Source organism: Ictidomys tridecemlineatus, chromosome 11 (genome assembly GCF_052094955.1).
Source record: "Ictidomys tridecemlineatus isolate mIctTri1 chromosome 11, mIctTri1.hap1, whole genome shotgun sequence".
NCBI lineage: Eukaryota > Metazoa > Chordata > Mammalia > Rodentia > Sciuridae > Ictidomys > Ictidomys tridecemlineatus.
This window is the reverse complement of record NC_135487.1, coordinates 10,041,877-10,069,317: the sequence shown is the minus strand read 5'-3', so window position 1 is coordinate 10,069,317 and position 27,441 is coordinate 10,041,877. Positions and strand designations below refer to the sequence as shown.

The window sequence follows — 27,441 nt, the reverse complement described above, 5'->3', positions numbered from 1 at the left end:
ATCCCCTTGCTCCCAGACCTGACTGCAGCCTGGTTGGGGAGATTCTGCAACCCACCTTTCTACTCACCCCGAGAGAGGGGGAGCCCCAGGAGAAGCCCGAGTCTCGCTGGAAGTTGTCTTCTGAGTTACACCCTCTGGTCTCCTTGGGACTTGTTTCCTGATAAAGAGGTTCAGAAGCCCACGTGCCTGCGGTTGGAGGTGGCCATCTGAGGGGCGAAAGAGGAGTCTGACTTGCACGTCTTTACTCAGTTCAGGTTCTTTTTTTTTTTTTTTTTTAATATTTATTTTTTAGTTCTCGGCGGACACAACATCTTTGTTGGTATGTGGTGCTGAGGATCGAACCCGGGTCGCACGCATACCAGGCGAGCGTGCTACCGCTTGAGCCACATCCCCAGCCCCTCAGTTCAGGTTCTTTATGAAACAATCATGTGTTACTTTGGTAAAATGAAAATCAGTCAGTTTGAAAAAAAAAAAAGACCCAGAGAGAGGCCGTATGAGTGGGTTGCTGTCATGCTGGGAGGACTCCAGGCCCTGCCCTGGGGTCTCACCCAGCTCTGTGGGCTTTGTGTTCCACTTGAGAGGCTGGTCCTGGTGGAGGGGACAATGGATACTGCCCAGGCCACCCCAGCCCCAGTGCTGTTGGCTGCCAAGCCCTGAAAAAGCTCTCCCTGTTCTGGGCTGGCACAGTGAGCAGAGATGTGCACTGATCCAGGTGACCTGCATTTGGCCTGGGCAGGGTCTGGAGGAAGGACAAGACACCTGCTTTCTGTCTCCATCAGGGACTGCCTGGATGACCCCAGACCCTGGGCCAGCTCTTTGGGCCTCAGTTTCCTCTGGGTCCGTGGAGTAACCTGGGGTGACGAGTCACTGGGCATCTATGTGTGGAAGCTTGTCACCTGTATTCAGAGAGATGCAGCAATTTCTCAGCCACGTGCAGGAGACCGTGATGTGAGAGCACAGCTGGACGGTGTGCACACACATGCCTCTGTGTCCGCAGACCCTCCCAGGCCAGTGCTGCACTATGGGGTGTCTGCTGTGTCTGGACACACAGGGCCCAGAGCCGCGCCTTAGACATGGAAACGGCACAGACTCCGCGGCACTGGGACGGAGGCACCAGGTGAAGGGTTATGACGTGGTTTTTTGAATGTTCACAGAGAAATTGACTTTCTTTGGAGGGTGCTGGCTGCTCTTGAGGGTGTGCACAGTGACAGCTTTAGGGCCACTTCCTTGTTTCAGAACCTCTACCAGGTGGGGCCCTTTATATAAGGCAACACCAAATATTGTCCCTGGGGAAACCTGCAGTGACCTTCATGTGCTTCCGATACTGAAGTCAGGCTGGAGAGTGCTGTGTTTAGGGGTGAACTGTACCCACACAGGAAGGGAAACCCAGCACCCTCACTTCCTGGCTGTGTGACCTTGTGCCTGTGACTTAACCTCTCTGTGCTTTCACACCTTCATCTCTACCATGGAGATAGAGTGGTATCTGCCTCCTAGGGCTGTTTCTAGGGGTGGCAGTGGGTAGGGACTATCTGAGTGTGTGCTGTTATTGTGATAGTTGTCATCTGGTCCTTATCTGATCATCTGGTGTGCCCCATCTCAGAAAGCTAAGCCTGGCCTGTCAGCCAGCCCCTTTTTCCATCCATTACACTGCAAATTGCTTTATGAGCCATGAGTATAAAAGTGAGTGAAATTCAACTTGGACTACACTCATTTTTTTTCCTAGTGATTTTAAAGAAATGGGAACACATTTGTGACCCCTAAAGGTGGAGAAGCAGCAGGCAGAGCTCAGAGAGGAGAACTCCATATTTTATTTTACACCAGTGGGCCCAGAGGAAAACAAACTCCAAATTCTGAGCCCGGATCCACAGTTTCTCCCAATAATAGGAGGTTATTTGATGTCTGGTTTTGCCATCACAAAGGTACCAGGGCTCCAGGCCCCGTGCTCCCTGTACTTTCGGGGTACACACCTGCTCATGGAGTGTCTGTGTCTGAGCAGCTGAGATTTGGGGACTTGATCTGTGGAAACTTCTGCCACCTGCTCAGCATGCCCTGAGACACCCTGGAGAAAGCCATTCTTGCCTGGAGCAACTGGGCAGAGGTGGGAGCTCTCTCTGGGCAGGTGCCTGGCTGCTGCTAGTCCTGCCTGCAGGAATTGATTATCTCAGTAACTCTCACGTGACACCCTGTTGGCTGAGCTGATTTTTCCGGTCATGATAAGAAAAACTGAACAAGCAGTTCCAGGGGGCTGGAGGCACCTTCAGAGGGAGCCCTGTGGGTGGGTGTCCTGGGATTGGAGGGTGGGGCTTGGACGGGATCAGCTGGCATATGTTAAGAGGTGACTATTTTCTTTGCCCAGCTGTGAGGGGCTGACATGCTATATACATGCAGAAACCATTAATTAATCCACCCATTCTTCCCATATTTCCTAAGTGCAGGCCCTGGGCTGGGACAGAGAAGACCCTGCATAGCTGGGGGAGCTCCCTGGCAGCCAGGGTGAAGTGTTCCTTGGAGAGATGGGCCATGGCGGTTGGTCCATATGGGAAGAGACTGGTTCTGGGTGGGAGCTGGGTAGGGTACAGGTTAGGAGAAGGCTCCTCCTCTATAGATTCCAAGTCCAAAAGGAATTTGAGGACTGGAGGGAGTGAGGATGCTGGGATCCCTCCCCCACCCTGTTGGACCCTGGATTTCCAGGGCCTGGAGTCCCCAGCTGCCAGGGCCTGTGTGTGCTGGAAAATAGGAATAGGTGACGTGGAGGGGACAGGCTGAGAGGGTGGTGGTCAGGCCCAGATGATGTCCTGGAACCTCAGGGAAGCAGTGCCAGGTTGGAGGAGGGTTGGGGGAGGGTGGGGGGAGAGAGCCTGAGAGATGGGCAGGTGCCACTGACAGGTCCTGAATCATTGGCTGCTGGGACAGGAGCTGGGCACAGGTGTTGCCTCTCATGAGGCTCCTGAAGGCAGAAGGCCGCGGGGCTGGCAGGGCTCCCCCACAGCCAGGTGAAATCTGGGGGTTCAGAGAAGGTCTGGGGCTCATAGAGGACTGAGTTCAGTGTGGGAGTTACAGTTTCAGTGAGTCTGAGGTCCATGGGCGTTCTCTCTGGGGACGGGGCTGGGACTCAGTGGCAGAGGGCTTAATGATAGTTCACAGCTGGCCCCTCGGCCAGGGCTGTGAGTGGGACTAGCGCAGGCTGAGCCCAGGCCTCCATGGCCTCCATATAGAAGCCCCTATGTCCAGAGGAGGCTGCCCACCTCGGCCGTCCCTCACTGGACACTGGATTGCTTGCGTTTGTGGCCCTCCATCGGCCACAGGAGAGCTCCTTTCCCGAGCTCCTCAGGCTGTGTGTTCGGGGCCCTGGCCCCTCTTCCTCTGGGGGCCTCAGTTTCCCTCCCTGTCCCCCGTAGTGAGAGCTCCCCCTGGAGTCCCTGCAGATCTCGCCCTGTCAGGGCTCTCCACAGGCTGCTCCAAGCACAGAGCCCAGGCCAACATCGCCTGGGGCTGGGGCTGGGGGGCCTGATGGGAGCTCCTTCCCCAAGGGCCCAGTGGGGCCTGAGCTTGTGCATCCTCCTGGGGCCTGGCTGCTCTGGGCTGGGGAGCTGCTCTTGGGGAGAGCCCGTGCTCCACCTGCACTGGGGCCCTTGAGGCCCCTCCAGACTCACTATGGCGGCAGGACCAGAGGAGCCATTAGCTGATCAGAGGCATCTTAAGTCGCAGGGAGGAGAGTTTGAAGTGTCCTCATCCTGGCCCCTCAGGTACCCACGTGGCCCAGGACTCCCTTGACCCATGAACACCCCCAGGGGCTCCCTCCTAGGCCTTGGCAGCCTGGCTGAGGGTGTCTCTCAGTGGACCCCTGGTGTAGAGGGGAAGTCCCTGGAGCTGGCCAATCAGCAGTGGGGGACAGAGAGGAGCAGGAGGCACAAATCAAGGTCCGGGCCACTTTGAGGGAAGGAAGTTTATTATTGCTCTTGTGGGATTGGCTGCCGCGGTTCCCAGGGACGAATCACAGCTGCATTTTCTGGAGGAGCAGGGGACAGTGTTAGGCCTCTGGGACCTGCCACCTTCTGGGGCAGCAGGAGGCTCTGCGGGTTCGGTGGCCTGGGGAGGGGGCGTGCATGGCACAGCAGGCAGCCCCTGGCCCAGACAAGCCACCCTGGTCTCTGCCCCAGGACCCAGCCCCACTTGGCACTTCACCCCCGCCCCCCACGGTGAATGGCCGCTGTGACACCCGCTCTCTGCTGGGGACCCTGCACTCTAGGCGCACAGCTCCCTCTTGGGGGAAGGTGTGTCCTGGGCGGGGACCTAGGTGTGTGCTGAAGCCCCGGGAGGGCTGGATGGGGCTCCTGACTGTGACCTTCACCGCGCCCAACTCAGGTCAGCAGCACTGAGCGCTCAGCCAGCGCTTCTCCAAAGAGAGGGAGGGGCGCGGGAGTGGGCGTGGCCAAGCCCGGGGCCAATGAGCGAGGGCGTGGGCGGGGCGGGGCGGGGCGGGGCCCACCTGGTTGATCCAGTCGATGTAGGCAGACACGTGGGTGTAGACCGTGGGCTTCTTAAGGGTGTTGCAGCCCTGTCCGGAGCCGAAGCTGACGATGCCATGCACCTCCCAGGCACCGTTCTCCGCCTGGCAGTTCAGCGGGCCGCCCGAGTCCCCCTGCAGGTGACCCCAGCAGGCATCAGTCCCCAGGCCTCCCCCAGGGACAGGCTGGGGACTGAGCAGTGGGCTGGGGCGGGCATGTGCTGAGCTGTCAGCCTCAGTACCCACAGTTGGCCTCAGCCTGCTCCTGGTGAGGGAGGCACAGAAGTGTGGTGTGGGGCTGCCTTGGCCTGGTTCTGGGAGTCCTGGGGCATCAGGATAGCTCTGGGTTGGCTGTGTGATCTTGGGATGATGTCAGCCCTCTCTGTGCCCTGGTTTCCTGGGTGTTCAGGTCTGCATGGCTAAGCCTCTGTGAGCTGCCCAGAGAACCGCTGGGGCCTGGAGCCCTGTTGGAGCCTGGGCAGGACAGGAGGGTGGGAGTGGGGACAGGGCATGGGTCAGGAAGCAGGACAGTCCCTGGTTATCTTAGAAGTTTTGTGGTTCTCAGACTCCCTGACGCCCCAGCCTGCCTGGACTGATGCAGCTGGTGGCAGGGACATGCACAGAGACTTCAGGGAAGCCTGTTCTGTGGCCCTTTGACTCATGTAGTCCCCACAGCAAGGCTGGGAAGTGTTTGCTACAGCGCTTTCCAACAGAGGGAAGGCTGAGGTCCAGAGAGGTTCATCAGTCTGCCCCAGGTCACAGAGCTGGTAAGGGGTGGCCCAGGGAATTGAATGCAGCTGCTCATGCTCAGCTCTCCTCCTGTCACCCTGTGCTGGGGAGTGGTGACAGGTTTCCCCTGAGCCTACCAGGAGAGATGTGCTCTGCCCCACCCTCCAGTGTCCCCAGTGGTGTGGCTGCCAGGAGGAGGGCCTGTGTGGGGTCTGGTCACTCATGTTGCAGGAGGAGATGATGCCGTCGCCCCCAGCGCACACCATGGATTTCCTCACCATGAAGCTCCACCAGTCCCATTTGGAGCACGTGGCATAGCCCACCACGGGCTGCAGGCCCTGCTGTAGCTCGTCAGCAATGGGGCCATTGGCTGGGGAGGGAGGGAGCGGGCAGTGAGCAGGGAGCAGCCAGGCAGCCCTGCTCCTCCTAGCCCAGGCCTTAGGGGGCCAGAGACTGGGGCAGGTGCTTGCAGCTGAGTCGTCCTGCAATTCCAAGTGCTCTTTGGGACCCTCGGGCCGCCAAGGATCTGCTAAAGGTGGGGAAGGAGCCGGACTGGAGGCCACACCTGGAGCATCAAGAGATGGCTGTGTGCTGAGATGTCTGTTTTTTTTTTAATTTTAAATTAAAAACATTTTGGGGTGCTGAGGATTAAACCCTGGTGTGCTCTACCTCTGAGCTGCATCTCCAGCACTTTCTATTTTTAATCTGTAGACAGGGTAGCTGGACTGGCCTCAAACTCACTATCTTCTGGCCTCAGCGCCCCCCCCCCCCCCCACCACCATTGTGCCTGCCTTGAGTTATCTTTTATTGAGATTCTGGGGGTTGAGTCATCAGTCATGTTCCTGTAGGTCTGACTTTGGGGTTAAATATTAAAGGATCCTTCTTATCCCCAAGATGTCCTAAGTATAGTTCTGAATCTGTCTCCCATAGTTTCATTTACTTGCATTTAATCTTTTTTTCTTTAAAAAAATTAAAAATAGAATCTTTTTTGTAGTTGTCGATGGAGAGCATGCCTCTTCATCTCTTACATGGTGCTGAGGATCAAACTCAGTGCCTCACCTGTGCTAGGCAAGCACTCTCCCACGGAACCCCAGCCCTGCCTGTAACCTTTTAATTTAGCTGGAACCTATTTGAGCATATGGTTTACCATAAGATCTAATCCCCCACCCCCACATGGCTTATTTTAGTTTATTTGTATGGCACCTACAACATGCCAAGCCCTGCTGTAAACACTTGGCAGAATCTGATGTGTTTAATCCTTACAGTACCCAAAGCATCCATTTGTTAACATCTGTCACATAGTATGTGCTTAATAAATATTAGCAGTTATTATTGTACAGTTCAAAAAGAGGTGAAAACGTTCAGGCAGAAAGGAAGAGAGGTGTGTGTGGCTGCTGCTTGAGAGCTGCTTCCTCCAGGAAGCCTCTGGGGATTTCCCCGGGGTCTGTACTCACTCCAGAGTGACCCCAGCCAGTGACAAGGCAGGGGTAGTCCTGAGGCAGCACGGAGTCCTTCTCTGGCAGGCAGGCCACCACCTGGATGGTGTCACTCAGCTCCACAGGCTCTGCGAGCTTGATGAGGGCAATGTCATTGCTGGAATCCAAAGCAGAGGGCATGAGTGGGCAGAGGGGCCCTGACCTCTCCAGACTGTGCTAGGAGACCTGGGGTTGTGAGCTGTGGTCAGGAAAAGGTGACCAGAGAGTGTCCTTAAGCATTCCAGCCGTGAAAGGCAGATCAGAAGAGACGGGGAGCAGAAGCCTTCTCAACCGTGGGGGGTGCACACCATCACAAATGGAGCAATCATAGCCATAGAAGAGGGGTGCTTATGATGACAAAAGATGCCACTTCAACATTTTCCATGACCCGAATGGAGCCTGGTGACCCCAGACAGACCTGGCTTGATTCCTAGTTGGCCTTGTGCTGGGCTGTGCACCCCGGGGCATATTCCTTAACCTCTCTGAGTCTTGGTGGCTTGTCTAGGGCTGTTGGGAGATTAACTGAGAGAGGGCATCTATCAGGCCTGCTGCCACGTGGGTGGCCCAGACCCAGTATAGGAGAGTCAGGGGAGGCAGTGTGGAGGGATGGGGTCTCCGTCCAGGGGCACCTTCCTGGGAGTGCTTAGGTAAGGATGGGATAGGAAGGTGCCCTGCTCCTCTTAGCAGAGCCTCATCACCTGCCTGCTGTGGGGGGGGGCAGGGTGTGGCTGGGGGGTTGGGCAGGCTCTGCAGCTGCCTGTCCACCGCCCCTAACCCTGGGCAGGGGGACTCACCGCACCAGGAAGGAGTTCCAGTTCTCATGGACATAGATGGTGTCCACGCCCACGAACAGCGAGCCCTCCTCGTCCACTGTCAGGTCGTTCTTCCCCAGGGCCACGCGGTAGGTCAGGGTGTTGCTGGGCAGGGAGGGGAACCAGGTCAAGGTGGCCAGTGGTCCCTGCCCGCCAGGGGTCAGACGAGGGGACTTGGGCTCTGGAGGGTGAGTTGTGAGGCCCCTGTGGGACTCACTGGGGAGGGGCGTCTGTCCCATTTAGTGCCTTTCCTTGACCTTGGGTGATTATTGTGTAATTTGGGCAGGAGTGGGGGCTGGTCGGGAAGCATGGAGTTTTCCAAATATCCTGAGACACAGCAAAGGCTGAGGTGCGGGTATTTTTGTAAGGGGGCTGGGCGTGTGCCTCCTGCTGTGCTTGAAGGTGTTTTTTTTTTTTTTTTTTTTTGTAGTTGGACACATACCTTTATTTTATTTATTTATTTTATGTGGTCCTGAGGATCAAACTCAGGGCCTTGCCCGTGCTAGCGAGCGCTGTACCTCTGAGCCACAACCCCAGCCCTGAAGTGTGTTTTTGAACTCTCTCTGTCTGCCTCATTCTTTTTAGTTATAGTTTATTGTTCACCTCCTGTGCCAGGTTGGGCTTCCCGCTTCTTGCAGTATCTCCCTGAGTTCTTCCAACAACCTGAGGCCGGTCCTATTATCTGCTCCTTGAAGATGAGGAAACTGAGACTTGGAGGGTGAGGGACTGTGTGGGGTGCACAGCTGGACAGCAGACAGCTGGGCTCTGCCGTCCTGCCCTGCCTGGGGCTCGCAGCTGCTGACTGTCACAGGTTCCTCCTGCGTCTCTGCAGCACTGCTGCCCTAGGATTCTTGTCTCCCTCCCCCCTGGGCCCCCCCCACTGGGCTTGGCTGCTCCTGCCCCTGCCCCTGCCCCTGTCCCAGGGCTGGGGTGGCCTTATTCAGGCTCCCGGAAGGTGCTGGTTGGCCAGATTCCTACCTGGAGCCACTTAGATGTAGGCTCTTCGCCTTTCTATCTCTGAAATGGGCAGATTGGACCCAATGGACCGGGTTTCCTTTTAGTCCCGAGGTTTCCTGACATCAAGGTGAGGGTCAGTGGCTGATGTAAACTTGTGGCACTCGGCAGGGTTGCCAAGAGTCTGTGCTCGGAATTCTGTGCTTTCCCTCTGTCATCTTTAGCACCGGCTGAAAATGGTACCTGCCTTCTAGGGCTGTTTCTAGGAGTGGCGTGTGGTAGGTACTGAGTGCTTGCTGTTATTGTGATTATTGTCATCGGGTCCTTATCTGGTCATCTGGTTTGTCATCTGGTCCCATCTCAGAATGTGGAGTCAGTCCTGTCAAAGAGCCTCTTTCTCTGTCAAAATACGTTGCGGTGGCGCACGCCTGTAATCCCGGTGGCTCGGGAGGCTGAGGCAGGAGGATCTCAAGTTCTCAAATTCAGCCCTCAGTCCCTGTCTCTAAATAAAACACAAAATCGGGCTGGGAATGTGGCTCAGTGGTTGAGTGCCCCTAAGTTCAATCCCTGGTACCAAAACAACAACAACAACGACAACAACAACAACAACAAACCCCCAAAACATTGCAAATTGCTTTATGATGCATGAGTATAAAAGTGAGTGTAATTTATCTTGGACTAAATTCATTTTTTTCTTACTGATTTTCAAGAAATGGGAACACTTTTGTGGCCCCGAAAAGTACCAGGGCTCCAGGCCCATACTCCCCGTACTTGCAGGGTAAACTGCCCCGGCACCTGCTCATGGAGGGTGTGTCTGAGCAGCTGAGATTTGGGGGCGTGTTCTGTCTGTGGACCCTTCTGCCACCTGCTCTGGTCCTGGGGATGCCTTCACCATGCCCCAAGGCAGCCAGGAGGAAGCCATTCTTGCCTGGAGCAATTGGGCAGAGGTTGGGACTGGGCAGGTGCCTGGCTGGTGCTGCCCACAGGACACAACTATCTCAGTGACTCACACTGTGACGCCAGGTTGGCTGAGCTGATTTTTCCGGTCATGATAAGAAAAACTGAACAAGCAGTTCCAGGGGGCTGGAGGCACCTTCAGAGGGAGCCCTGTGGGTGGGTGTCCTGGGATTGGAGGGTGGGGCTTGGAGGGGATCAGCTGGCATATGTTAAGAGGTGACTATTTTCTTTGCCCAGCTGTGAGGGGCTGACATGCTATACATGCAGAAACCATTAATTAATCCACTCATTCTTCCCATATTTCCTAAGTGCAGGCCCTGGGCTGGGACAGAGAAGACCCTGCATAGCTGGGGGAGCTCCCTGGCAGCCAGGGTGAAGTGTTCCTTGGAGAGATGGGCCATGGCGGGAGGGCTATATGGGAAGAGACTGGTTCTGGGTGGGAGCTGAGTGGGGTACAGGTTAGGAGAAGGCTCCTCCTCTACAGATTCCAAGTCCAAAAGGAATTTGAGGACTGGAGGGAGTGAGGATGCTGGGATCCCTCCTCCACCCTGTTGGACCCTGGGATTTCCAGGGCCTGGCGTGCCCAGCTGCCAGAGTCAGTCTGTGCTGGAAAAATAACTACGGGTGATGTGGAGGGGACAGGCTGAGGGGGTGGTGGTCAGGCCCAGATGATGTCCTGGAGCCTCAGGGGAAGCAGTGCCAGGTTGGGGGAGGGTAGGGGGAGAGATGGACAGGTGCTGGGCTGGGTGTCTCGGGCACAGCTGTTGCCTCTCAGATGAGGCCCACAGAGGCGAAGGCTGAGGGGCCGGCAGGGCCTCCCCTCAAAGCCAGGTGAAGTACTGGGGTTCAGAGAGGGTCTGGGGCCTCCTAAGGGGTTAGAGTTCACTGAGGGAGTTACCGTTTCAGTGGGGTCTGGGGGTTTCTCTGGGCTCGGTGCCTGGTGATAGGGTTGGGGTTTAGGAGAACTCAGAGGCTGGGCCTGGTGGGCAGCTGGGCCCATGAGGGGCTGAGCTGGAGATGGGGCTGGGACTCAGTAGCAGGGGGCTTAATGAGAGTTCAGAGGCGGTTCCTCTGCCAGAGCAGGCGGGGTGGGGGTGGGGGGTCTTGTGCAGCCTTTTGTGGAGGGCTCTGGCAGGCACAGCTGACTGCCGTCTCAGATTCCAAGGGCTGGAGGCCAGTGTGTGTCACCGAGCAGCTGGGCTGCAGCTCTGCGAGATGAGTTTAAGGGCTGCCTCTTCAGACCCTCCACCCCACATTCCCGAGATCCTTTCTAGAGGATGCTAGGCGTTCTGATGTGCTTCCCTCGGGCAGGAAGGATTGAAAGGCGAAGCCTGCTCTAAAATCTTTCATGGAGGACGGTGGCATCTTCAAGCATTGGGTGGGGTATCTCAGGCATTGGGTGGGGATGGTGAACCCCGGAAATGCACCTCCTGGGCGCTGCCTTCAATCAAAGAAGCAACATGCAACCGGGCTGCTGCAGTACCACTCATGGCCACCCGGGGGCAGCGGTGCCCCGCCTAAACCCAAGCTTCTGTCCTCCTGGCCTGGCCCCAGGTTGTGCTGAAAGGGAGCAGCCCTCTGGAACCCCAGGGCCGAAAAGATCCCAAGAACCTAGTCTACCCTTTCATTGGACAGACGGGGAGACAGGGACCCCGCGGGCACCCGATCTGTCAGATCCCCCCTGCTGCCACCCCTTATTCCCGGGTGTTGTCCAGTGAACCCAAGACTTTTGAGCCGTCTGTGTGGCTGGGGCACATCAACCCAGAATCCCGGTAGCCTTAGTGCCACTCCTGGCCACGGAGCGGTGAAGACAGAGGCGGTGACCTTGCAGCTTGTCTGGGTCCTGCTGGCCTCCCTGTCCTCATCCGCAAAGAAGGGATAGAAACGCACCTCCCGGCGGGTTTGAGAATTAGATGAATCAATTCAGACGGTGCTGAGCGTGCCCGGGGGTGTCATGCTGTCCTTGAAGACCAGTGAAGGTCCTCTCTTCCCCAGACCTCCGACATGACCCCTTTATCCCAGGTCACTTCACTCCTGTCCCCTCCCTCCCCAGCCCCCCACGAACCGTCAAGAACCACACTCACACCTAAGAATATAGAATTTTATCTTATTTTAGTTAAAAAAAATAATCGTACCACCAAATGAAGAAGTAGCCTTTTTTGGGGGGGGGGCGGGGGAGGGAGTGTTGAGAAGGGAGAAAAATAAAAAGCGAAAAGCCCAAAGGAAAAGAAATTATATTCATCTGTATAAACATATCCGCTAAGGCAAACGCAACCCAGGGCCCGGCGCTGCTCGGGCCCGGAACCTCCTAATCTCTGCAGATTCTAAGGCCAAAAAAATAAAACCTCTGCAAGTCTGGCCGGAGCTCCGCCGACTCCTGCGACATGGTACTAAAATAAAGAGTTACCGAGTTTAAAAAGCAGTGACGCTGGCACGACACACTGAAAGTTGCATAACTGTGGCCTCGGTGGCCCTTCACTTGTTTGGACTGGGTGACGGTCACAGTTTCACGACACAGCAACGGACACACACGGACACACACGTGAGCAAGCGCACTGGGGGCCGGGCGCGGCTGGTGGCGGGCACAGGGTCCCCATGCTTCCTAGGCGGGGCGTGCCAGGCAGGCGCCGGGGCTGGTGTCAAGGCGGGATAGCGTGCCAGGGGCGGTCCCGCTCCCACTGCAGGTGCTGCACACACACGAAGCACTTCTGTCGCCTCCTGGGGAATGAGCCGAGGGCTGGTTCTTTCTCCCGGCCCTTCTCTCTGCACGGTCCCCTGGGCCCTCAGGGTGTTCTGGGGCAGGATGCGGGGAGCACCTGTTTCTGTCCCCAAAGGCCCTCCTGCCGTGACCCCATGGCATGCCCCGTGACCCCATAGCATGCCCGGCAGAGTGTGGGACTGTGAGGTAGATTGGCACACAGCGGCCCCCTCACCCTGCCCGGAGGGGTCCCATCTCCATGTCTGCACGGGGCCCAGGGCCTGGGTCCCTTCACCAAAATAGAAGTCCTCCCATTCCAGCAGAGGGGGGTGGGGCCAGAGGAGAAGTCCTGGGGGAGGGTCCTCTCATAGGCCCTGGTCTGCTCAAGGGCCCCTCCTGCTCCAGTCTAGGGAGGGGCTTTCCGGGCCAGGGGGCAGGTGGCAGGGAGAGGGGTGAGTATGAGGAGAGCAGGCACAGGGGCAGGGAGGGACCTAGAACCAGGAGCTGGGCCCGGAGCAGCTGGGCAGGCAGCAGGGCAGCTGGGGTGAGAGCCGCAGAGGGCTGGGCCAGGCTGGGGCAGGGGCAGCTGTGGCGAGGCAGCCTCAGGGACAGTGGGAGGGAGCAGGCAGTGGCCAGGGCACTCAGGAGACCCCTCAACTAGCTCGTTCACAATTTAGATCTTTAGGAGTGGTCCCACGGGACAGAGCCCAGGCCTGGCTGTCCCTCCCCTGCCCGCCGCCTGCCTTCTGGCTGCCGGGGCAGGGAGGGTGGTGGCCGTGTCCTGCTACTTGAAGGTGGACTGCAGCTCCTTGAAGGCCGCTTTCCGCTGCTTCATCTCCTCGGCCTGTTTCTTCCTCTCCTCCTGCTCCGCCTTGATCTCCTCCTCAAAGCGGCTGGACACGTTGATGGCCTGCACCTGGGGCGGGGGGCGGCGTCAGGGCTTGGGGGGCTTCCCCACTGCCACCACGGGCTGCCTGCTAGGGTCCCTCCGGGCTCATGCTTCTGCTGCACCAGCTCTGGCCCGTGGTCTGCGTGCACCTCTCTGAGCTGCCGTCTCCACCTAGAACTGGCTCAACAAAGCGCACCTCCCGGCTCCCGGGGCTGGACGCCTGCTCAGTGGCTGAGGCACACTCAGGGTCCTCTGGTGGGCGTTGCTGAGGTCATCCTTGATTTCCTGTCCGGGAGACCCCCGGCACCCCAGTTCCACGGGTGAACCCCCCTATGTTCCATCAAGGCTTGGGAGTCCAGGGGGAGGGGGAGGAGACCTTTGAAAGGAAGAGTCTCAGCCTCACCCGGGAAGAGGAAGAAATAAGGGAGACAGGTGCCTGGTGGCCCAGGGGGCATATGTCCAGGCTCGGGAGCCAGAGACCAGATGTGTCTCCTCCAGCTGGGCATGGGCTGAAAGGGGAGTGGCTGTGCACGCTGGTGGCCTTGGGGGGCCCCTCCTGGTTCCTCCAGGCTGGCATCTCTGTTTCCGGCCTACTCTGCTGTCCCCCGGCCCTTCCCCTTTAAGGGCTCCCCCACGTCTCCTCTGTGGTCTGCGGCCTCAGCAGGGACAGGAGGGGCAGTACTGACCCCCGGCTCAGCCGGGCCCAGGCCACACCCGCCCGGCCTCAGCAGTCTCAGCCTCCTCACCTTGGCCTCGAAGAAGCTCTTGGCCCCCTTGACGCCCTCGGTGGAGACGTCGATCTCGGAGAGGCGGGCCAGCACGTGCAGCCCGCTCTCCTGCAGCTCCCCGGCCGCTGCCTTGCGGAAGATCAGGAGGAACTGCAGCGGGACAGGCACCCAGGGTCAGGTGGGCACCGGAGGGGACAAGGTCTCTGACCATACCCGGGCCCCAGCCTCAGGCACCCCCTGTGCGCCTGGCTCATAGGCCTGGGAGCCAGAGAGCTGGGTTGGCATCTCCTGTGTCCCCTACCCTTCCCTCTTCGGGCCTCTGCCACCCAGGTGCAGGATGGGAGGGTAGGCGACTCGGCCTGCTCTCCGGGTCGGGGTTACCGTGGCCCTGCCCTGTCCACATCTGGCTCCTGCAACCCAGCCGTCATCTGGGTCCCCACCCTTCCCCCAGCAGATAGTTCTCTACTCAGCTGTAAGGGCACAGAAGGCTCAGAGACTTGCTTGGTGTCCCAGGGCCAGGAAGTGCCACGAGGATTTGAAACTGTGTCCTCTGGGCTGCCCACTCCCCACCCCCTGGGGCCGCTCATCCTCACCCAGGCCCTTGCTACCTGTCTCTCCCCTGCCTCCTTTAACCTTCCAAGTCCAGAGTTTTCAATTCGGCGAGCACAGTAAATCAGTGCAAAGTCACCACGATGGCCTGTTGCATGGCGTCAGTTATTTTTGGACAAGGGCACAACACTGGTTAGGCTTCCTGCCAGCTCCTGAGGGCCCAGGGCTCCTGCAGAGGCCACCCGCCCCGCATCTAACCGTGTGCTGCCTGGGTCTAGCGCCATTCCTAGGTGGCTCTGAGCCTCTGTTTCCTCCGCCATCAACCAGGCTTGTCCTTGTCTCAGTGTGAGGGAGGCGGCCCTCAATGTCTAGCGACCCAGCACGGAGCTAGTGTCCTCTTGGCATCTCCTCCTCCATACTGCAGGAGACCCGGCGGACAGGGACTTTCTCTCTACCCTCAGGGCCTGGTCAGGTTTGGGGATACAGAAGTCACTCAACCTATGTCCCGTACACGAAGGGCTGGACGTCTGTCCTCGTCTAGGGCACCTCGGACCCCCCTGGTGCCTGCTGTGGGATGCCTCTGAAGCCTCGCGTGGTCAAGTCATCAACAAGGGGGTGGGGGAGGGTCAGCGTCGCCCTGGACACCAAGCCCTGGGGACAGCCTTGGCGGAGGTGGGCTGGGCAGGGCTCACCTCCCGGAAGCTGAGCTTGCTGTCCAGGTCCTCGTCCACCTCCTTGATCATGTTCTTCAGGCCCAGGTGGGTCTGGGGGGCCCCGAGTTTCTCCATCATGAGCTTCAGTTCCATGAGGTCGATGAAGCCGTCGCGCCCGGCGTCGTACCTGTGGGCACAGAGCGGGGCCTGAGGACATCTCAGACGTCACTGTTGAGAGGCGGCAAGTCTGAGAGGAGGGGTCCCGGGGGCCCAGAGGACACCTAGCACCATCATGTCATCCTGTCACGGCTGGAAGGGACCTCAGCCCAGACGGGTCCTGATGTGTGGCTCAGCCTGGTGACCACATGGCCTTGGGCAACTCCCCACCCCAGCCTCCTGCCTGCTGAACAATGCTTTTTTTTTTTGAACCAGGCTTAGCCACTGACCACTTCCCCAGCCCTTTTTAAATTTTTGAGACAGGCCTCGCCATTGCGGAGGGGCTTTGAACTTGTGATCCTTCGGCTTCAGCCTCTGATGACAGCAGGCGCCACCACGCTGGTGACAGCGCTGTTTGTCAAGCCTGGTTGTGAGGAAGCTGTGACCACATGACCACAGTCCCTGTGCTGAGCGTGTCGTGAACGAGTGAGAAAGACCTCACACACCACAGGGTGGGGGCCAAGCTGAGACGAGCCCCGGCCATGGCCAGCACCTGCTGGCCTCAGGACACCCCTCTCCCCAGGGTCCACTTCCGGTGGAGGAGCCTTGTGGGGGAGGGCAGGGAGTCTCCCCCCCAGACTGCCAGCGTGTGGGGAAGGACATTTCCTTGCCGAGGGGGCTGTTCTGGGCACCGTGGGATGTTGACTTCCCACCAAACATGTCCCCTAGACACTGCCAAGTGTCCCTGGGGGGCAAAACCGTTCCCAGTTGGGAAGTACAGGTAGAGGAAGTGGCATGTGAACGGGGTCTCTCCCCCTTTCTTTTGCTGGGGATCAAGCCAGGGCCTGGCACCTTCTAGGTCCCCCCGAGCCACACCCCAGCCCTCCATCCCTCTCTCCATGGAATGAGTGGCTTTTCCCACACAGTGCTTTCTGTACTGGGCATTCTACTTCCTGCTCCCCAGCCTGCCATCTGCTGCGAGTAATGCAAGAACCAGCAAGGAGTGTCGGAGGGTCTCTGCCCTCGTCTAGGGCAGCGTCCAGGATGGGGCAGGACCGCAGGTCTCAGGAGGACCAACTTCTCGGGCAGAGGGCAGGCCTGGGGTGTGTTCAGGGAAGAGCTGGCCACGAGCCTGCAGGGGTGGTGGCGCTGGTGACAGCCAGGCCTCTGCCCACGCCTCTTTCTACCACCAACCGCCAGGCAGTGCCAGGGACAGGCCGCAGGCTGGGTCTAAATGTCCATCTCGACCAGTCTCCTTGTGGTACGAGTGGCAGTCAGAGTGGCCCCCAGGCCTGTCCCCAGCTGGGGAGGTGCTGCCGGTGCCTGCAGCACACAGCCCAGGGGAGGCGGGCTTAATGCAAGGTCCAGCCAGGCCCTGCCTGTGTCCTGGGACAGCTGGGGAGAGTGGTCTCTCCATATGGTCCCCAAGGCCTGCGGTTGGCTGGCTGAGAACAGTGTGGGTCACAGCCGTGTGACACAGAGGGTCCGAGGACCTGGAGGTCCTGCATGAACTTATTTCACTCTGGGGCTGCTCTGGGCTCCCACCTCCCTTTGTCTTTCTCTTGTTAACTTGGCATGACTTTAGATATCTAATAGCAACCACTAACTGGAATCTGCCTTGGCACCAGAACTTAACCTATTCATTTTACTTAATTCTGGTTATCATCTCATTTTATAATGGAGTTTCAGAGAGGTTAAGTAACCCACCCAAGGCCACACAGTAGTGAAGGTGGAGCTGGACTGTCAGGCTCAAACCTGCACATTTGTGCCCGGCCGCTCCCACGTGTCCCAGGGCTGCCTGCAGAGCACAGCCGGTCTGCCTGGAGTGCGGAGGGGAGCATTTGTTCGAGGGGTATAAATAGTTCACAAGTGAGTCAGTGGTTGGAAGTCATGCAGTACAGGAAAGATGGAACCCTGGAAGGAATGCAGCGTCCTGAGGCCTTGTTCCCCCCGGGGAGTCGGGCCAGAGAGCCCGTGGGCTGCGGCTTGGGCGGAAGCAGGTGCGGTTTGGTGGTGAGGGGTCAGGCAGCTCCCATGGCCCAACGGCCATCTCAAGCAGGAGAGGCCTTGCGGGGTGACTGGGGCCCCTGCTTCCGGCTCTCCAGCCGCCTGCGGGTGCAGAGCGCCACGGCTGCTTCAGGACCCCAGAGGCAGCCCTCGCAGAGGGGCCTGGTGTGGCACCTGGTCTCTCCTGAGGCAAGTCACTCGGACCCCTCCCCAGTGGCCCCCAGGATCACAACCCCTGCTTTCTGACCTTGGGCTCCAAATGGAGGTTGGGGACAAGTGTCCAGGCTCTGCAGCCAGATGGCCTGGGCTCAATATTTGCATACTACAGTTCTTCAGGGGTGTGTGTCCCCCAGGGGACATGTGACGATATCCGGAGATGTTTCTGGTTGTCTCGACTGGAGAGGGGGGTGCTACTGGCATCTGGTGGGCCAAGGCCAGGATGGAACACCTCACAGTGCCCAGGACATAGATGGTCTGGCCTCCTGTCAGCAGTGTCGAAGGGAAGACCCCTGACAGATCGGTGGCTCTCAGGGGGCCACCGAGGACTGACTGCACCCACAGAGGCCAGGCTCCCACCCTCCCCACTGTGCGTCAGTCACCTCCCCTTTAGCCTCTGTGCCCAGCTCCCCTGGAGGTCAGGATTAGGCAGGAGGGCACCAGCAGGCCGGGGACTCAGCCCCAGCCCTGGGGGTCCCAGGCCCTTCTCTCTCTGAGCCCCAGCTGTATTTGTGACCACAGTGTACGAGTTCCTCCCAAAGCCAGGGGCAACTCGGTCTCAGAGGAAGTGCAGATAAAGTGTCCAAACTTGGAAGGAGACTTGGATTCTGGATTCCTCTGTCTCTGGCAGCTCCCAGACTTGGCTGGGCTGTGGCTCAAACCGCACTGTGAACCGCTGCCTGTATCAATCAAGAGTCAATCAATTACCAGGGCTGGGCTCCATCCCAGGCAGCCTCTGACCCCCAAGGGGACCATGCAGGAGTGGCAGAAGTGCCAACAACGCTTCAATCACCAAGGTGAGGTGACAGAAGGCTGGGGGAGGCCAGGTGTGTAAGACTCCTGTGAACGACGTACGCTGTGTGCTCTCGGGCCTGATGCGCTCTGAGGCTGGGGAGCTGCCAGGCTTCAGGGTTAACTGAGACTGACCTGGATTCAAACCCCAGTTCTGCCACCTGCTGGCTGGGCGACCCTGGGTAAGCCACCTAACCCCATACGCTTCAATTTTCCCATCTGGGTCCAAGCACTCATTCTCCTCGAATGAGGCCTGAAAGAGAGGATTCAAGTGGATTCCCGCCTGTAACAAACCCTTCTTATGACACAGTAACTATAATGACCAATCGTTGTCATTGTTACCATCTACCCTTAGGATTCTTAAAAAGTGACACAACTAGGGATATAAAATGGCTAGCACACAGTAGGTGCATAAAACTTGCTGATTCCACCATAACGGTGGCCGTTGCATGGGGAACCTTCTGTGTGCCTTCTCCCAGCCTCTGCACCGCCCCCCACAGGGTCCCACACTCCCCAGCTTGCAGGGTGCCAAGGCCAATGCTATCAGGTGGGACTGACGGCGCGGCCGGCTGGAGCGCAGCACTTTTCTGCGGTACCAGAGGGAGCCTGGCCCTGTGCCCACATTCCTGCCCGCCTCCCCCTGAATAGCTCTCACCAGGGAGGGCTCGGCAGCTGCTGTCCTGGATGCTGGTGACAAAATCCCCTCCCACTTCCCCTGAAAATAACAGGGCCACCACCCAGGCAGACCCTGCTTTTGGGCTGAGCATGGTCACACCCTGTCGGCGGCTTCCCTCCCCCACCCCAGTTTGGATCCCCAGAAGTCCTTGGTGGCTGGCTCCAGTGGTGTGATATCAGTGCCCGGGCCACACCCAGGCCCGTCCCCATCCGAACAATATTATCTGTCCCAGCCTCTCTGTGCTGAGCGCCTTCTCCGAGCTGGCACTGCGCACACACCTCTGTTTAGCAGGTGGGGAAACGGAGGCTCAGAGATGCAGCGAACTGGCCCCGGCCAGGGTGCAGCGGGGATCCCAGCCAGCCTGACCGGAAACACCCGCCTCTGCACCCCGCATCAAGCTCAGGTTGGAAGGGGCACTGAGGGCATGTCATTTAGTACCGTGGGAGGGGCAGAGGCCCAGGGCAGCTTTCCTGCCCAGCGCCTTGAGCACCTCTGAGGATGGGAAGCCCACCGCTCTGCTCGGGTGGGAACCGTGGTGTGGGAGCACAGGGACCCTATTCTGTCCCTCCTGACCCCCTGCCAGGCCTCTGTCCCTTTGGGCCTGCAGAGCCCCAGGAAGACAGAGTCTCAGGTGCCCCCAGGACCACCTGGCTTTGGTCACAGCACTCAGTTATTACTCTTGTTAAAATCCACCACTAGGATTATTAAGTCGTAAATAAAATAGCACCTGGCAGGGGCTTCAGACCTACTGAGAACCTACTAAATTTCACAGTAGTAATATCCTCCTGCTCCTCGTAGGGGGGCCTGGGCCTCTCTGCTCTGACCTGAGAGGTGGGAAGGCAGGTTCCTTGGGGCAACAAAGTTCTAGAGGACGGGAAAGTCTGACCTTGCTGGCTGGTGGCCAGCTGGGCCCAGCCCAAGCTGCAGGGACAGGCAGGGGTCCGCCTAGTGCCGGTGATGACTAGTTCTGCACGCTGCCCCACTGTCTGGCCACTTCCTCTAGTCCTATCTGCAGAATCTGACCTTGAACCATTACCCTACATCAGCCAAGAGGGGAGGGGGAGAAAGAGAGAAGGGGTGGGAAAAAGAGAGAGGGAGGGAGGGAGAGGGAGAGGGGGAGAGGGAGGGGAGAGAGAGAGACAGAGACAGAGAGAGAGAGAGAGAGAGAGAGAGAGAGAGAGAGAGAGAAAGAAATCATGAATGAACCAGTGTGGTGCTCATGGCTCCACCCTGTTTTTTTTTGGTGAGTCTGAGGATCAAGTGAGAGCCTCCAGGGTGACAGCAAGGTAGAGGCTGTCAAGGGACAGGGACAGGAACTTTAAAAAAATATATATATATTTTTTGGTAGTGGGGACTGAACTCAGCAGTACTTTACCACTGAGCCACATCCCCAGCCCTTCTGTTTTTTTATTTTGAGACCAGGTCTCACTAAGTTGCTGAGGCTGGCCTCTAACATATGATCCTCCTACTTTAGCCTCCTGAGTCGCCGGGACCTACAGGCATGTGCGTCCCACCCAGCAGGGCTCAGGGACATCTTAACCTCAAGTTCAACAACACCCTTTCAACCAGTCACAACCGTGAAGGAGCACTGCCTGCTCTTGTAGCATCTGGAGTTTGTTTCCTGCCTGTTCTTAATAATAACCACTGTTGGGCCAGGGATGCAGCGGGAGGCCAGAGTGCTTGCTGGTTTCCATCCCCAGCGCTGCAAAAAGACCCCCCAAATGTCATGGTAGTGATTAAAAGAGCACTTACTGAATGCCTAATATACCTGGTCTTTAGGATCTAGCTTACTCCATCATCTTGCTATCCTGAGCAGTCAGATAAGTCATCTTCGTAGGTTCACCCTCAGGTCTGCCTGAGGCAGGTGGAGGAGAGGCTGTGCTGGGTGCACACCTGGCAGTTGTGTTAAAATGCAGACTCTGGTCTGGCAGGTTTCACCAGCTCCCGCTGCTGCTGCTGCTGTGGGTCCATGGACCGAGTGAGTAAGGGGTCAGGGGCCTGGAGTTAGCCAGACCTGGGTTCAAATCCTGTCTCAGCCTCTTTCCAGCTGTGTGAGTGGGCAAGTCACAGAACTCTCTGAGACCAGTGTCCTTAGCTGTGAAATGGGTGATGCAGGTCTCCTTGGATGTGGGATTCAGCAGGAGGCCAGGGGCCTGGAGTGGAGCCGGTCCAGGTGGCCTCTGGGTGGGGTGAGCAGCAGGTGCTGGGAAGGGCCCTCAGGCTCAGGACCCTCCACCTGGGGGCCACACTTCCTGGCCTGAGCCCAGCGCTGCTCTCCTTGAAAAGCAGAAGTCTGTGGCCAGGGGCACTGAACTGCTGGAGGGTGGGGCTGACCCTCCTGAGGCTGTGGAGTGACTCTGCTCCAGCCGCCCGAGGACCTGGGTCCCTGAGCCTGCTGTGACCCAGATGGCAAACAGGAGAGTTCAGAAGAGGCAGAGGGGACAAGGCAGGCAGGAAGGTGTACATCAAGGGCAGCCGGAAGGTCGGGCTCTTGGCTGCTGCAGGGAAGACCCCGCCTCCATCACAGACCAAAGGGCTCTCTGCAGGGACACCTGGTTCTAATCCTGCACCACCACTGGGTACAACCCCGAGCAAGTGACTCAACCTCCTTGAGCCTCCATCTCCCCGTGTGTCACACAGGACACACAGATCAACTCCTCTGGGAGCAGGTGTCCCTGGCGGCTCACTCTACACAGAGGCGGGAGGCGGGGGCTGGATGCGGGGAGCACGCAGGGCAGCATTCAGACCTCGGGGTGGAAATTCAAGAACCTTCCATTTCTAGCCCTGCGGGCCCAGCTCTATCCCAAGGACCCCTGCACATCAGGGTTCTCCGTAAGACACCTCTTGAAGGTAGGAGCTGATTCCTCGCTTGACTCTCTAGAACTTGCACACAGAAGAGGCTCCACTATCACCTGTGGGTCACCATCATGGGGAGACCTTGTGTCTCCCCAAAGCATCCCCTCATATCAACAGCCTGCAGACCGGTGCCGCCAGGCACTCCTTCCCAGGACGGGGCTTTTTCACACCGAATCCTTACTTCAACAGTAGTTCCTATAGCCTCAGGGCCACCCAGCGAAACTGAGCGCCCTGCTTAGGGAGACACTGCTGGGTGGGAGCAGGGGGCCCTGGAGTCTCAGCCCTGTGTCTGGCCAGCGCCGCTATGAGCTCTTCTGCCACCTGCCTTCCACGGAATTGATAATGAATTCATTCCTCCATTTTCCCTTATTTATCAAAGCCATACGTAGCTGTCAATCTGAGTGTCTGTTCAGCAGGAAGAGAGGCAGACTCTTACACCAGGTCCCCGTCACTCAGGCCCCAAGCAAAAGATGGTTGCCCAGCCTGGCAGCTCCTTTGAGGGTAAGTGGAGGCAGCCAGGGTGGGTATGGTACGACCCCCACCTGGGCCCTCCTCAGGGCTGGGGTGAGGGATGTTGCCTTGCGGGTGACGGCGACAGCAGCCCAGGAAGTACTCACCCTGGGCCAAGTGCTGGGTGAGCCCTTTGAAGCCCAGCGTGGGTCCTAGTTCACCACTGCTCCAGGGCGACTCCAGGGCCCACACCTGGGATTCCAACCCAGGGCTACAGATTCCAGAGGTCCTGCTCCTGACCGCTGCAGGGGAGGGCAGGTGGCCTCAGGAACTTGTGACAGTAAGAGCTGGCCAGAAGGAAAGGGAAACCTGTCTCTCTGACGTAAGGGGTCATGAGATGAGGAAGCTGGGGACAGGGCTGCGGGGCTGGGCAGACAAGGAACCAGGGCACCGTCCTCACATTCCACAGTAGGTTCGGAATTACAGGGCTGCCGGCCTTTCTGGCAGGTCTCAGCTTACAGGAGCCTCCAGAGCCCCACTGAGGCTGTGGCTAGCCCAGAGGTGGGCATCCCTGGGGGTCTCTGGGCTGTCCTATATCCCCTCCCGACTGGAACGTTCTAGAAACAGCCCTGGATGGATGGGTAGAGAGGGGAAAGAAGAAGGTAGGGGGCTCGAGGCTATGGACGCAGCCCTGGGCCATCGGAGAGGCCAGGCTCCAGGAGAGGCCAGGATGGAGTGGCTCTGCACCTGGCACCGCGCCAGGACGCAGCCTGAGAAGCAGGACCCACTCTTCCCACTGTTGAGACGAGGAAGTTCTGGCTCAGCCACTGAAAACCTCTGGGTGACCATGAGCAAGTCACAACCTTGCTGGGCCGCAGTTTCCTCTTCTGTAAAATGACGAGGGGGCTGGGGTCAACCCTCAGGTCTCTCCCGGGAGGCACCTACGTGGCCCTGGGTGGGGATCAGCAATGGCCAGAACCTGTCTAACTTCCCCCAGGCCTTTCCAGTCCCCCCCACGCTCTCCACCGCTCTCAGGATGTATCTGCTGAGTCCATGCTGAGTGGACGAGCCCGACGTCTCTGGAGGTCAATGCTGACACCCAGACGCTCTCAGGACCCCTCAGAAACAAGGTGGGAGCCGAAGGGCCTCGGGAATCAGAGATATGGCCTGCTCTTTGAAAGAGGGGTAGACTGAGGCCCAGGGAGGGCCAGTGGGCTAGGCTCCCTAGCTCCTGGCCACCAGAGAAAGGCCGCCCCCAGAGGCCTATCTGCCAGCCCATCTCCTACACTGGGCTGGTGGCAGCGTCCCAGGAGGGCAGGCTCCCTCCCCCTCCCCCCTCCTCTTAGCCCAGCCCTGGGATTTGAAGTCCTGGCTGTGATCCCTGGGCCCTGCTGGGACCCGGGAGGCGGCTGTCCCACTTGGACAGTGGAAGCAGAACAGGGGTTTTGTCCTCCACGAGAGCCTGTCTGTCGGCTGTTCACGGCCGGGCCTCGGCTGGGCTGGGCTGGGCTGGGCTGGCACAGTGAAGCCTTGTTTCCTTGAATACAAAATCTGCCACTCTCCACCCAAGCCAGGGCCCCTGGCGGGTGCCACTTCCTTCCCTAGAGGTCCAGCTTCCTGGCCCCCCTCGGCCCTCCTAGCAGAGGGGCCTGGTGCCAGGAAAGGACTGGAAGGTTCAGTTCCCCTACTCTCCATCAGGGCACCCCTCCTCAAACTCGTCCCCAAACATCCTGTGTATCTGCAAATACTCCAGGACTTCCCAGCTGCGCCCCTTCTGACCAGACTGCTGCCTCCCAGGCCCTGCTCACTGTGGGGGTCTGGGTTCTCCCCAAACAGCTCCATCTTTTTGGGGGGACAGGGGTGCTGTGGAAGCCCAAGAGAAGGAGGCCCCTGGAGGAAAGGGGAAGCGGGGGCTGGCCGTGGGTACACGGAGAGGGAAATCAGCTGTGCGTGTGGAAGTGGGTGCTGGGGTAGTTTTCTGATGTGGCCGCAGGTGAGTCTAACAGGAAACTCAGTCGGGAAGAACGGGGGTTTGGGGGTCATAGACCTGGGATCAAATCTTGCCCTGACCCATTTTTCTACCTCTGTGGTCTCGGCAAGTTATTTAACTTATCTGATAAATAAGGAGACTCCCCACCCGAGCAAGGGTGATGAAGCCATCCCATGTCACGGGGCTGGAGGGTCCCAGGAATTCATCCCCGCCTCAGTGCCACTATCAATGCAGGGATCTCTGTGTCACCCAGGAGCTTCTGGACTTCCCCGGGGCAAATTCCACAAGGAAGTCACACAGCACCCTGGGGCCCAAGCAGTTCTCCAGCTGCTCTTCCTGAAATGGGGGAAACCCTGTCCTCCTGACCTGGCCAGCCTGGCCCTGGCTGGGAGGAAGCCTTAGAACGCCAACCAGGGCCTGAATCAGAGGGGGGCTCCTAGTGCCCCAGACTTCCAGGCAGAGGTTTGGGGTGGGGTCAAGGACTTGATCTCTGGAAGAGTATGGGGTTTCTAGCCACCACCTGAGTCTGGGAACCAAAACCCTCTTCCCCTGTTTGGGGCCAAATGCAGAAGCTGCAGATGGAGTAGAGAAGTGGGAGACGCCTTTCTCAAGCTGTGGCCCCGTGACACGGCCCTCCCTGGGCTTCCTGCTTGGTTTCTGGGCTGTGAGCTGCTGTGGCTGTGGCTGTCACCCCTCTGCCTGTTCAGGCCAGGTGGCGCCAGCCTTGTCACACCCCTGCCTCGGCCTTGGCCTGCCTGTGCTGGGTGGCTAGACCTCTTGTCCTTTCTGCCCAAGACTCAGCCTCCTGATGGTGCCACCCTCTTCTGGAAACGATGCCAGTCCAGTGCCTGTGGGCTGTTCCCTGTCCAGGAGCCAGGGCCCGGGGACAGGCATCAGAAGGTGGGGAAGGCTAACAAAGGCAGGGGGACGGGGCACCTTCACCTCTCCATGGGCACAAATATGGCTGGGGAGAGGGGCTGCCCATCTCAATCCCAACCGGGTGGACCCAGGGACAGGCCTGAGGAGGAACTGGCACTTTCCTCTCTAGTTCCTCCCCAGCAGTATTAAGTTTCGCTCTGTGGGGGGTGAAAGGCTGAGGCCAGGGGCCTGGGAGTGCCCGGCCAACCTGGTGCAGTGCAGCGTGGGATCATGGAATAAAGGGCAGGGGTACATCAGAGAGGACAGCCCCTCACTGAATGGAGTGGGTGTGGGGCATTGGGGATCCCATGCGGGAGGGAAGGCTGGGTGGTGGGGGGCCTGGTGACAGCAGTGCTGGGTGCAGAGGGCCAGGAGGCCATGAGCAGGGTGGATCTGGGTGTGTAGAAAGAGGACTTTGCCTCCAGGGGGCTGCTTGGCGGCAGTTTGCACGCCCACAGAGTTGAGGACAGGGACTGAGGGGCCCCTTCCCAGGAAGACCACTTGAGGGCCAAAGATTTGGCACTTGGCTAACACATGGGGAAAGGGGTAGGGGTGGAAGGGCTGAGGAGTCTTTGGCCACAGTTTTCTAGAAAGATGCTGAATAACTCGAGGGGTGGGGGCGTCCCTTCCAGAACCCATGTTGAGGCAGATCCGAATAAACAGAGGAAAAGACAGGACCCCAACAAAAGGGATGTGTCTGGCACCATGCAGGACTGGCCTCCCTGGAGAGGCACGGGGTACTTATCTCTGACCAGCCGGTACGGGGTGGGGGTGGGGAAGCGAGTAGCTGGGATGAGGGGGGAGAAGGGAGGTCGCCAGGCCCTCCTTCTCCGTGTGTGTAGGTGTGGGTGGTGGGGGAAGAGTCAATCACAGGGTGCAGGGTCCCGTGGGTCCCGGGACCCTGTGCGGTGGCGGCGGCGGCGGGAGGGGGGATCGTGATTATCTGGGGAGCCCTGGGGCTCCCAGACCCGTGCGCGCGCCTGTGGTGTACCCGGGGAGGCATCACTACGAGGAGGGGTCACGTGCCAGGGGCCCCGGCGGTCCCCGGACCCCTATGCGTGGTGGGTGGCGGGTCTGGGAGCCTCGTCATGAGCTGGAAGGGCTGGAGTGCCCCAGCCTGGTGTGCCGGGGCCGGGGGCGCTGGGCTGGCGACGCGGGAAGGGGTCGGGGCTCGGGCCGAGGCCGGGTGGCGGGGGGCCGGGGCACTCACTGCTTGAACATCCTCTCCATGTCCTTGATCTGCTTCCTGGAGAACTCCTTGAACTCGGTGTAGGGGTTGAAGACGCGGCGGCTGGGCGACTGGGGCTCGCCGATGCCCTGGTTGAGGTCCGCGCGCCGCAGCAGCTTGGCGCTCAGCTCGTCGTCCGCGCTGCCCAGCGCCTCGGCCGCCTCCTCGGGCGCCCCCGCCGCCGCCCCGTTCAGGCCGGGCTGCTCCGCGGCCTCGTCGCCGCCCTCGCCGCCGCCCTCGCCCTCCATCTGCAGCCGCCGGCTCAGCTTGGTGGCCAGCTCGTCCGTGGCCATGGTGGCCCGCGCGGCGCTCGCCTCCGCCCGGCCGCTGCTCGCCGCGCGCCGCGCACCGCAGCCGGCCGCGCTCTTCCTCTTCCTGACACTCCCCGGCGCCAGGCGCCGCCCCCGAAGGTGGGACTTCGGGGACCGCCCGCGCCCCACCCTCGGCCCCGCCTCCCGCTCCCGGCCGCCGGGCTCCCGCCCCGCGCGGGGTTCCTCGGTCGCCGGGGCTCAAGGGGTCCCGGCTTCCGAGCCCGCCATCGTCGCCCCGGGTGAGGCCGGGGCGCCACGTGAAAAGCCCATCCTCCCTCTGCTCCCCCGCGCGGCATGTGAGCGGGGACCGCGGCGGGAAGGAAGAGGGGCTCGCCCGCAGTTTGGGTGTGAGTCCGGGGTTGGGGGCGCCGCCCGCAGGCTCTTCTCTGGAATCCCCTTTCCGTTAAGTCCAGGGTCTGTGACATCCTGTCGGTTGCCATGGAGACGACTCGCGGTGCAACGCTGGCGTTCTCAGTGAGGATTGCGGGGTCTGGAGAGGCTGGCCCCGGGAGCAGGAGCCCAGCTTAGACGTGGCTGGAGCGGCTGGCCTCTTTCCAGAAAGGAGGGACCAGCAGGAGAGGGTCCTCCAAGACGGGAGAGGGGAAGGGAAGGGGCTGACCCCGTCCTCCTGGGCAGCACCATCACCACATGGATGACTTGGCAGAACAGCTGTGGGGCCAGGTTGTCACCTGTGACTCTACTTGGGTGGACTGACAATGATGGTGCCATTTTGATGCGGCCCCCGAGGAGAGCTGTCTTTCCCAAAGACTCATGGGAAGGGGTCTGGGAACTCACAGAGTATCTACCTGGTCCTGTCTGTCACTTTAAAACTGCAAAGCTGGGGAGCTCCAGCCTCAGAAACCACAGTCACAGTCTCACTGGTTATAATA

General features: G+C 59.2%; 2 protein-coding genes and 1 long non-coding RNA gene across 3 annotated transcripts; 1 reads left to right on the top strand and 2 right to left on the bottom strand.

Moving 5' to 3' along the window:
• Positions 1-6,473: 6,473 nt before the first annotated feature.
• On the bottom strand, positions 6,474-7,762 carry LOC120890956 (chymotrypsin-C-like). The gene is made up of 2 exons (XM_078027744.1): positions 7,506-7,762; positions 6,474-6,829 (listed from the first exon to the last, which is right to left on the bottom strand). The coding sequence occupies exons 1-2, from the start codon at positions 7,760-7,762 to the stop codon at positions 6,598-6,600; spliced, it is 489 nt and encodes a 162-aa protein (XP_077883870.1). The 3' UTR covers positions 6,474-6,597.
• Positions 7,763-11,529: 3,767 nt separating this feature from the next.
• Efhd2 (EF-hand domain family member D2) lies at positions 11,530-26,623 on the bottom strand. The gene is made up of 4 exons (XM_005317485.5): positions 26,223-26,623; positions 14,991-15,138; positions 13,768-13,899; positions 11,530-13,048 (listed from the first exon to the last, which is right to left on the bottom strand). Exons 1-4 carry the CDS (start codon positions 26,531-26,533, stop codon positions 12,917-12,919), a joined length of 723 nt encoding a protein of 240 aa, XP_005317542.1. The 5' UTR covers positions 26,534-26,623; the 3' UTR covers positions 11,530-12,916.
• Positions 18,803-20,554, top strand: LOC144367889 (uncharacterized). The gene is made up of 2 exons (XR_013427460.1): positions 18,803-19,201; positions 20,273-20,554. It is a non-coding gene; the product is annotated as an uncharacterized LOC144367889 (long non-coding RNA).
• Positions 26,624-27,441: the final 818 nt, after the last annotated feature.

Coding starts and splice junctions, on each gene's coding strand:
- LOC120890956 (XM_078027744.1), bottom strand. CDS start 7,762: ATGGGACAGACGCCCCTCCCCAGTGAGTCCCACAGGGGCCTCACAACT. Junction 6,830..7,505: donor TGGAACTCCTTCCTGGTGCG/GTGAGTCCCCCT, acceptor TTTGGATTCCAG/CAATGACATTGCCCTCATCA.
- Efhd2 (XM_005317485.5), bottom strand. CDS start 26,533: ATGGCCACGGACGAGCTGGCCACCAAGCTGAGCCGGCGGCTGCAGATG. Junction 15,139..26,222: donor ATGGAGAGGATGTTCAAGCA/GTGAGTGCCCCG, acceptor CTGTGCCCACAG/GTACGACGCCGGGCGCGACG. Junction 13,049..13,767: donor AGAGCTTCTTCGAGGCCAAG/GTGAGGAGGCTG, acceptor CCCCCGCCCCAG/GTGCAGGCCATCAACGTGTC.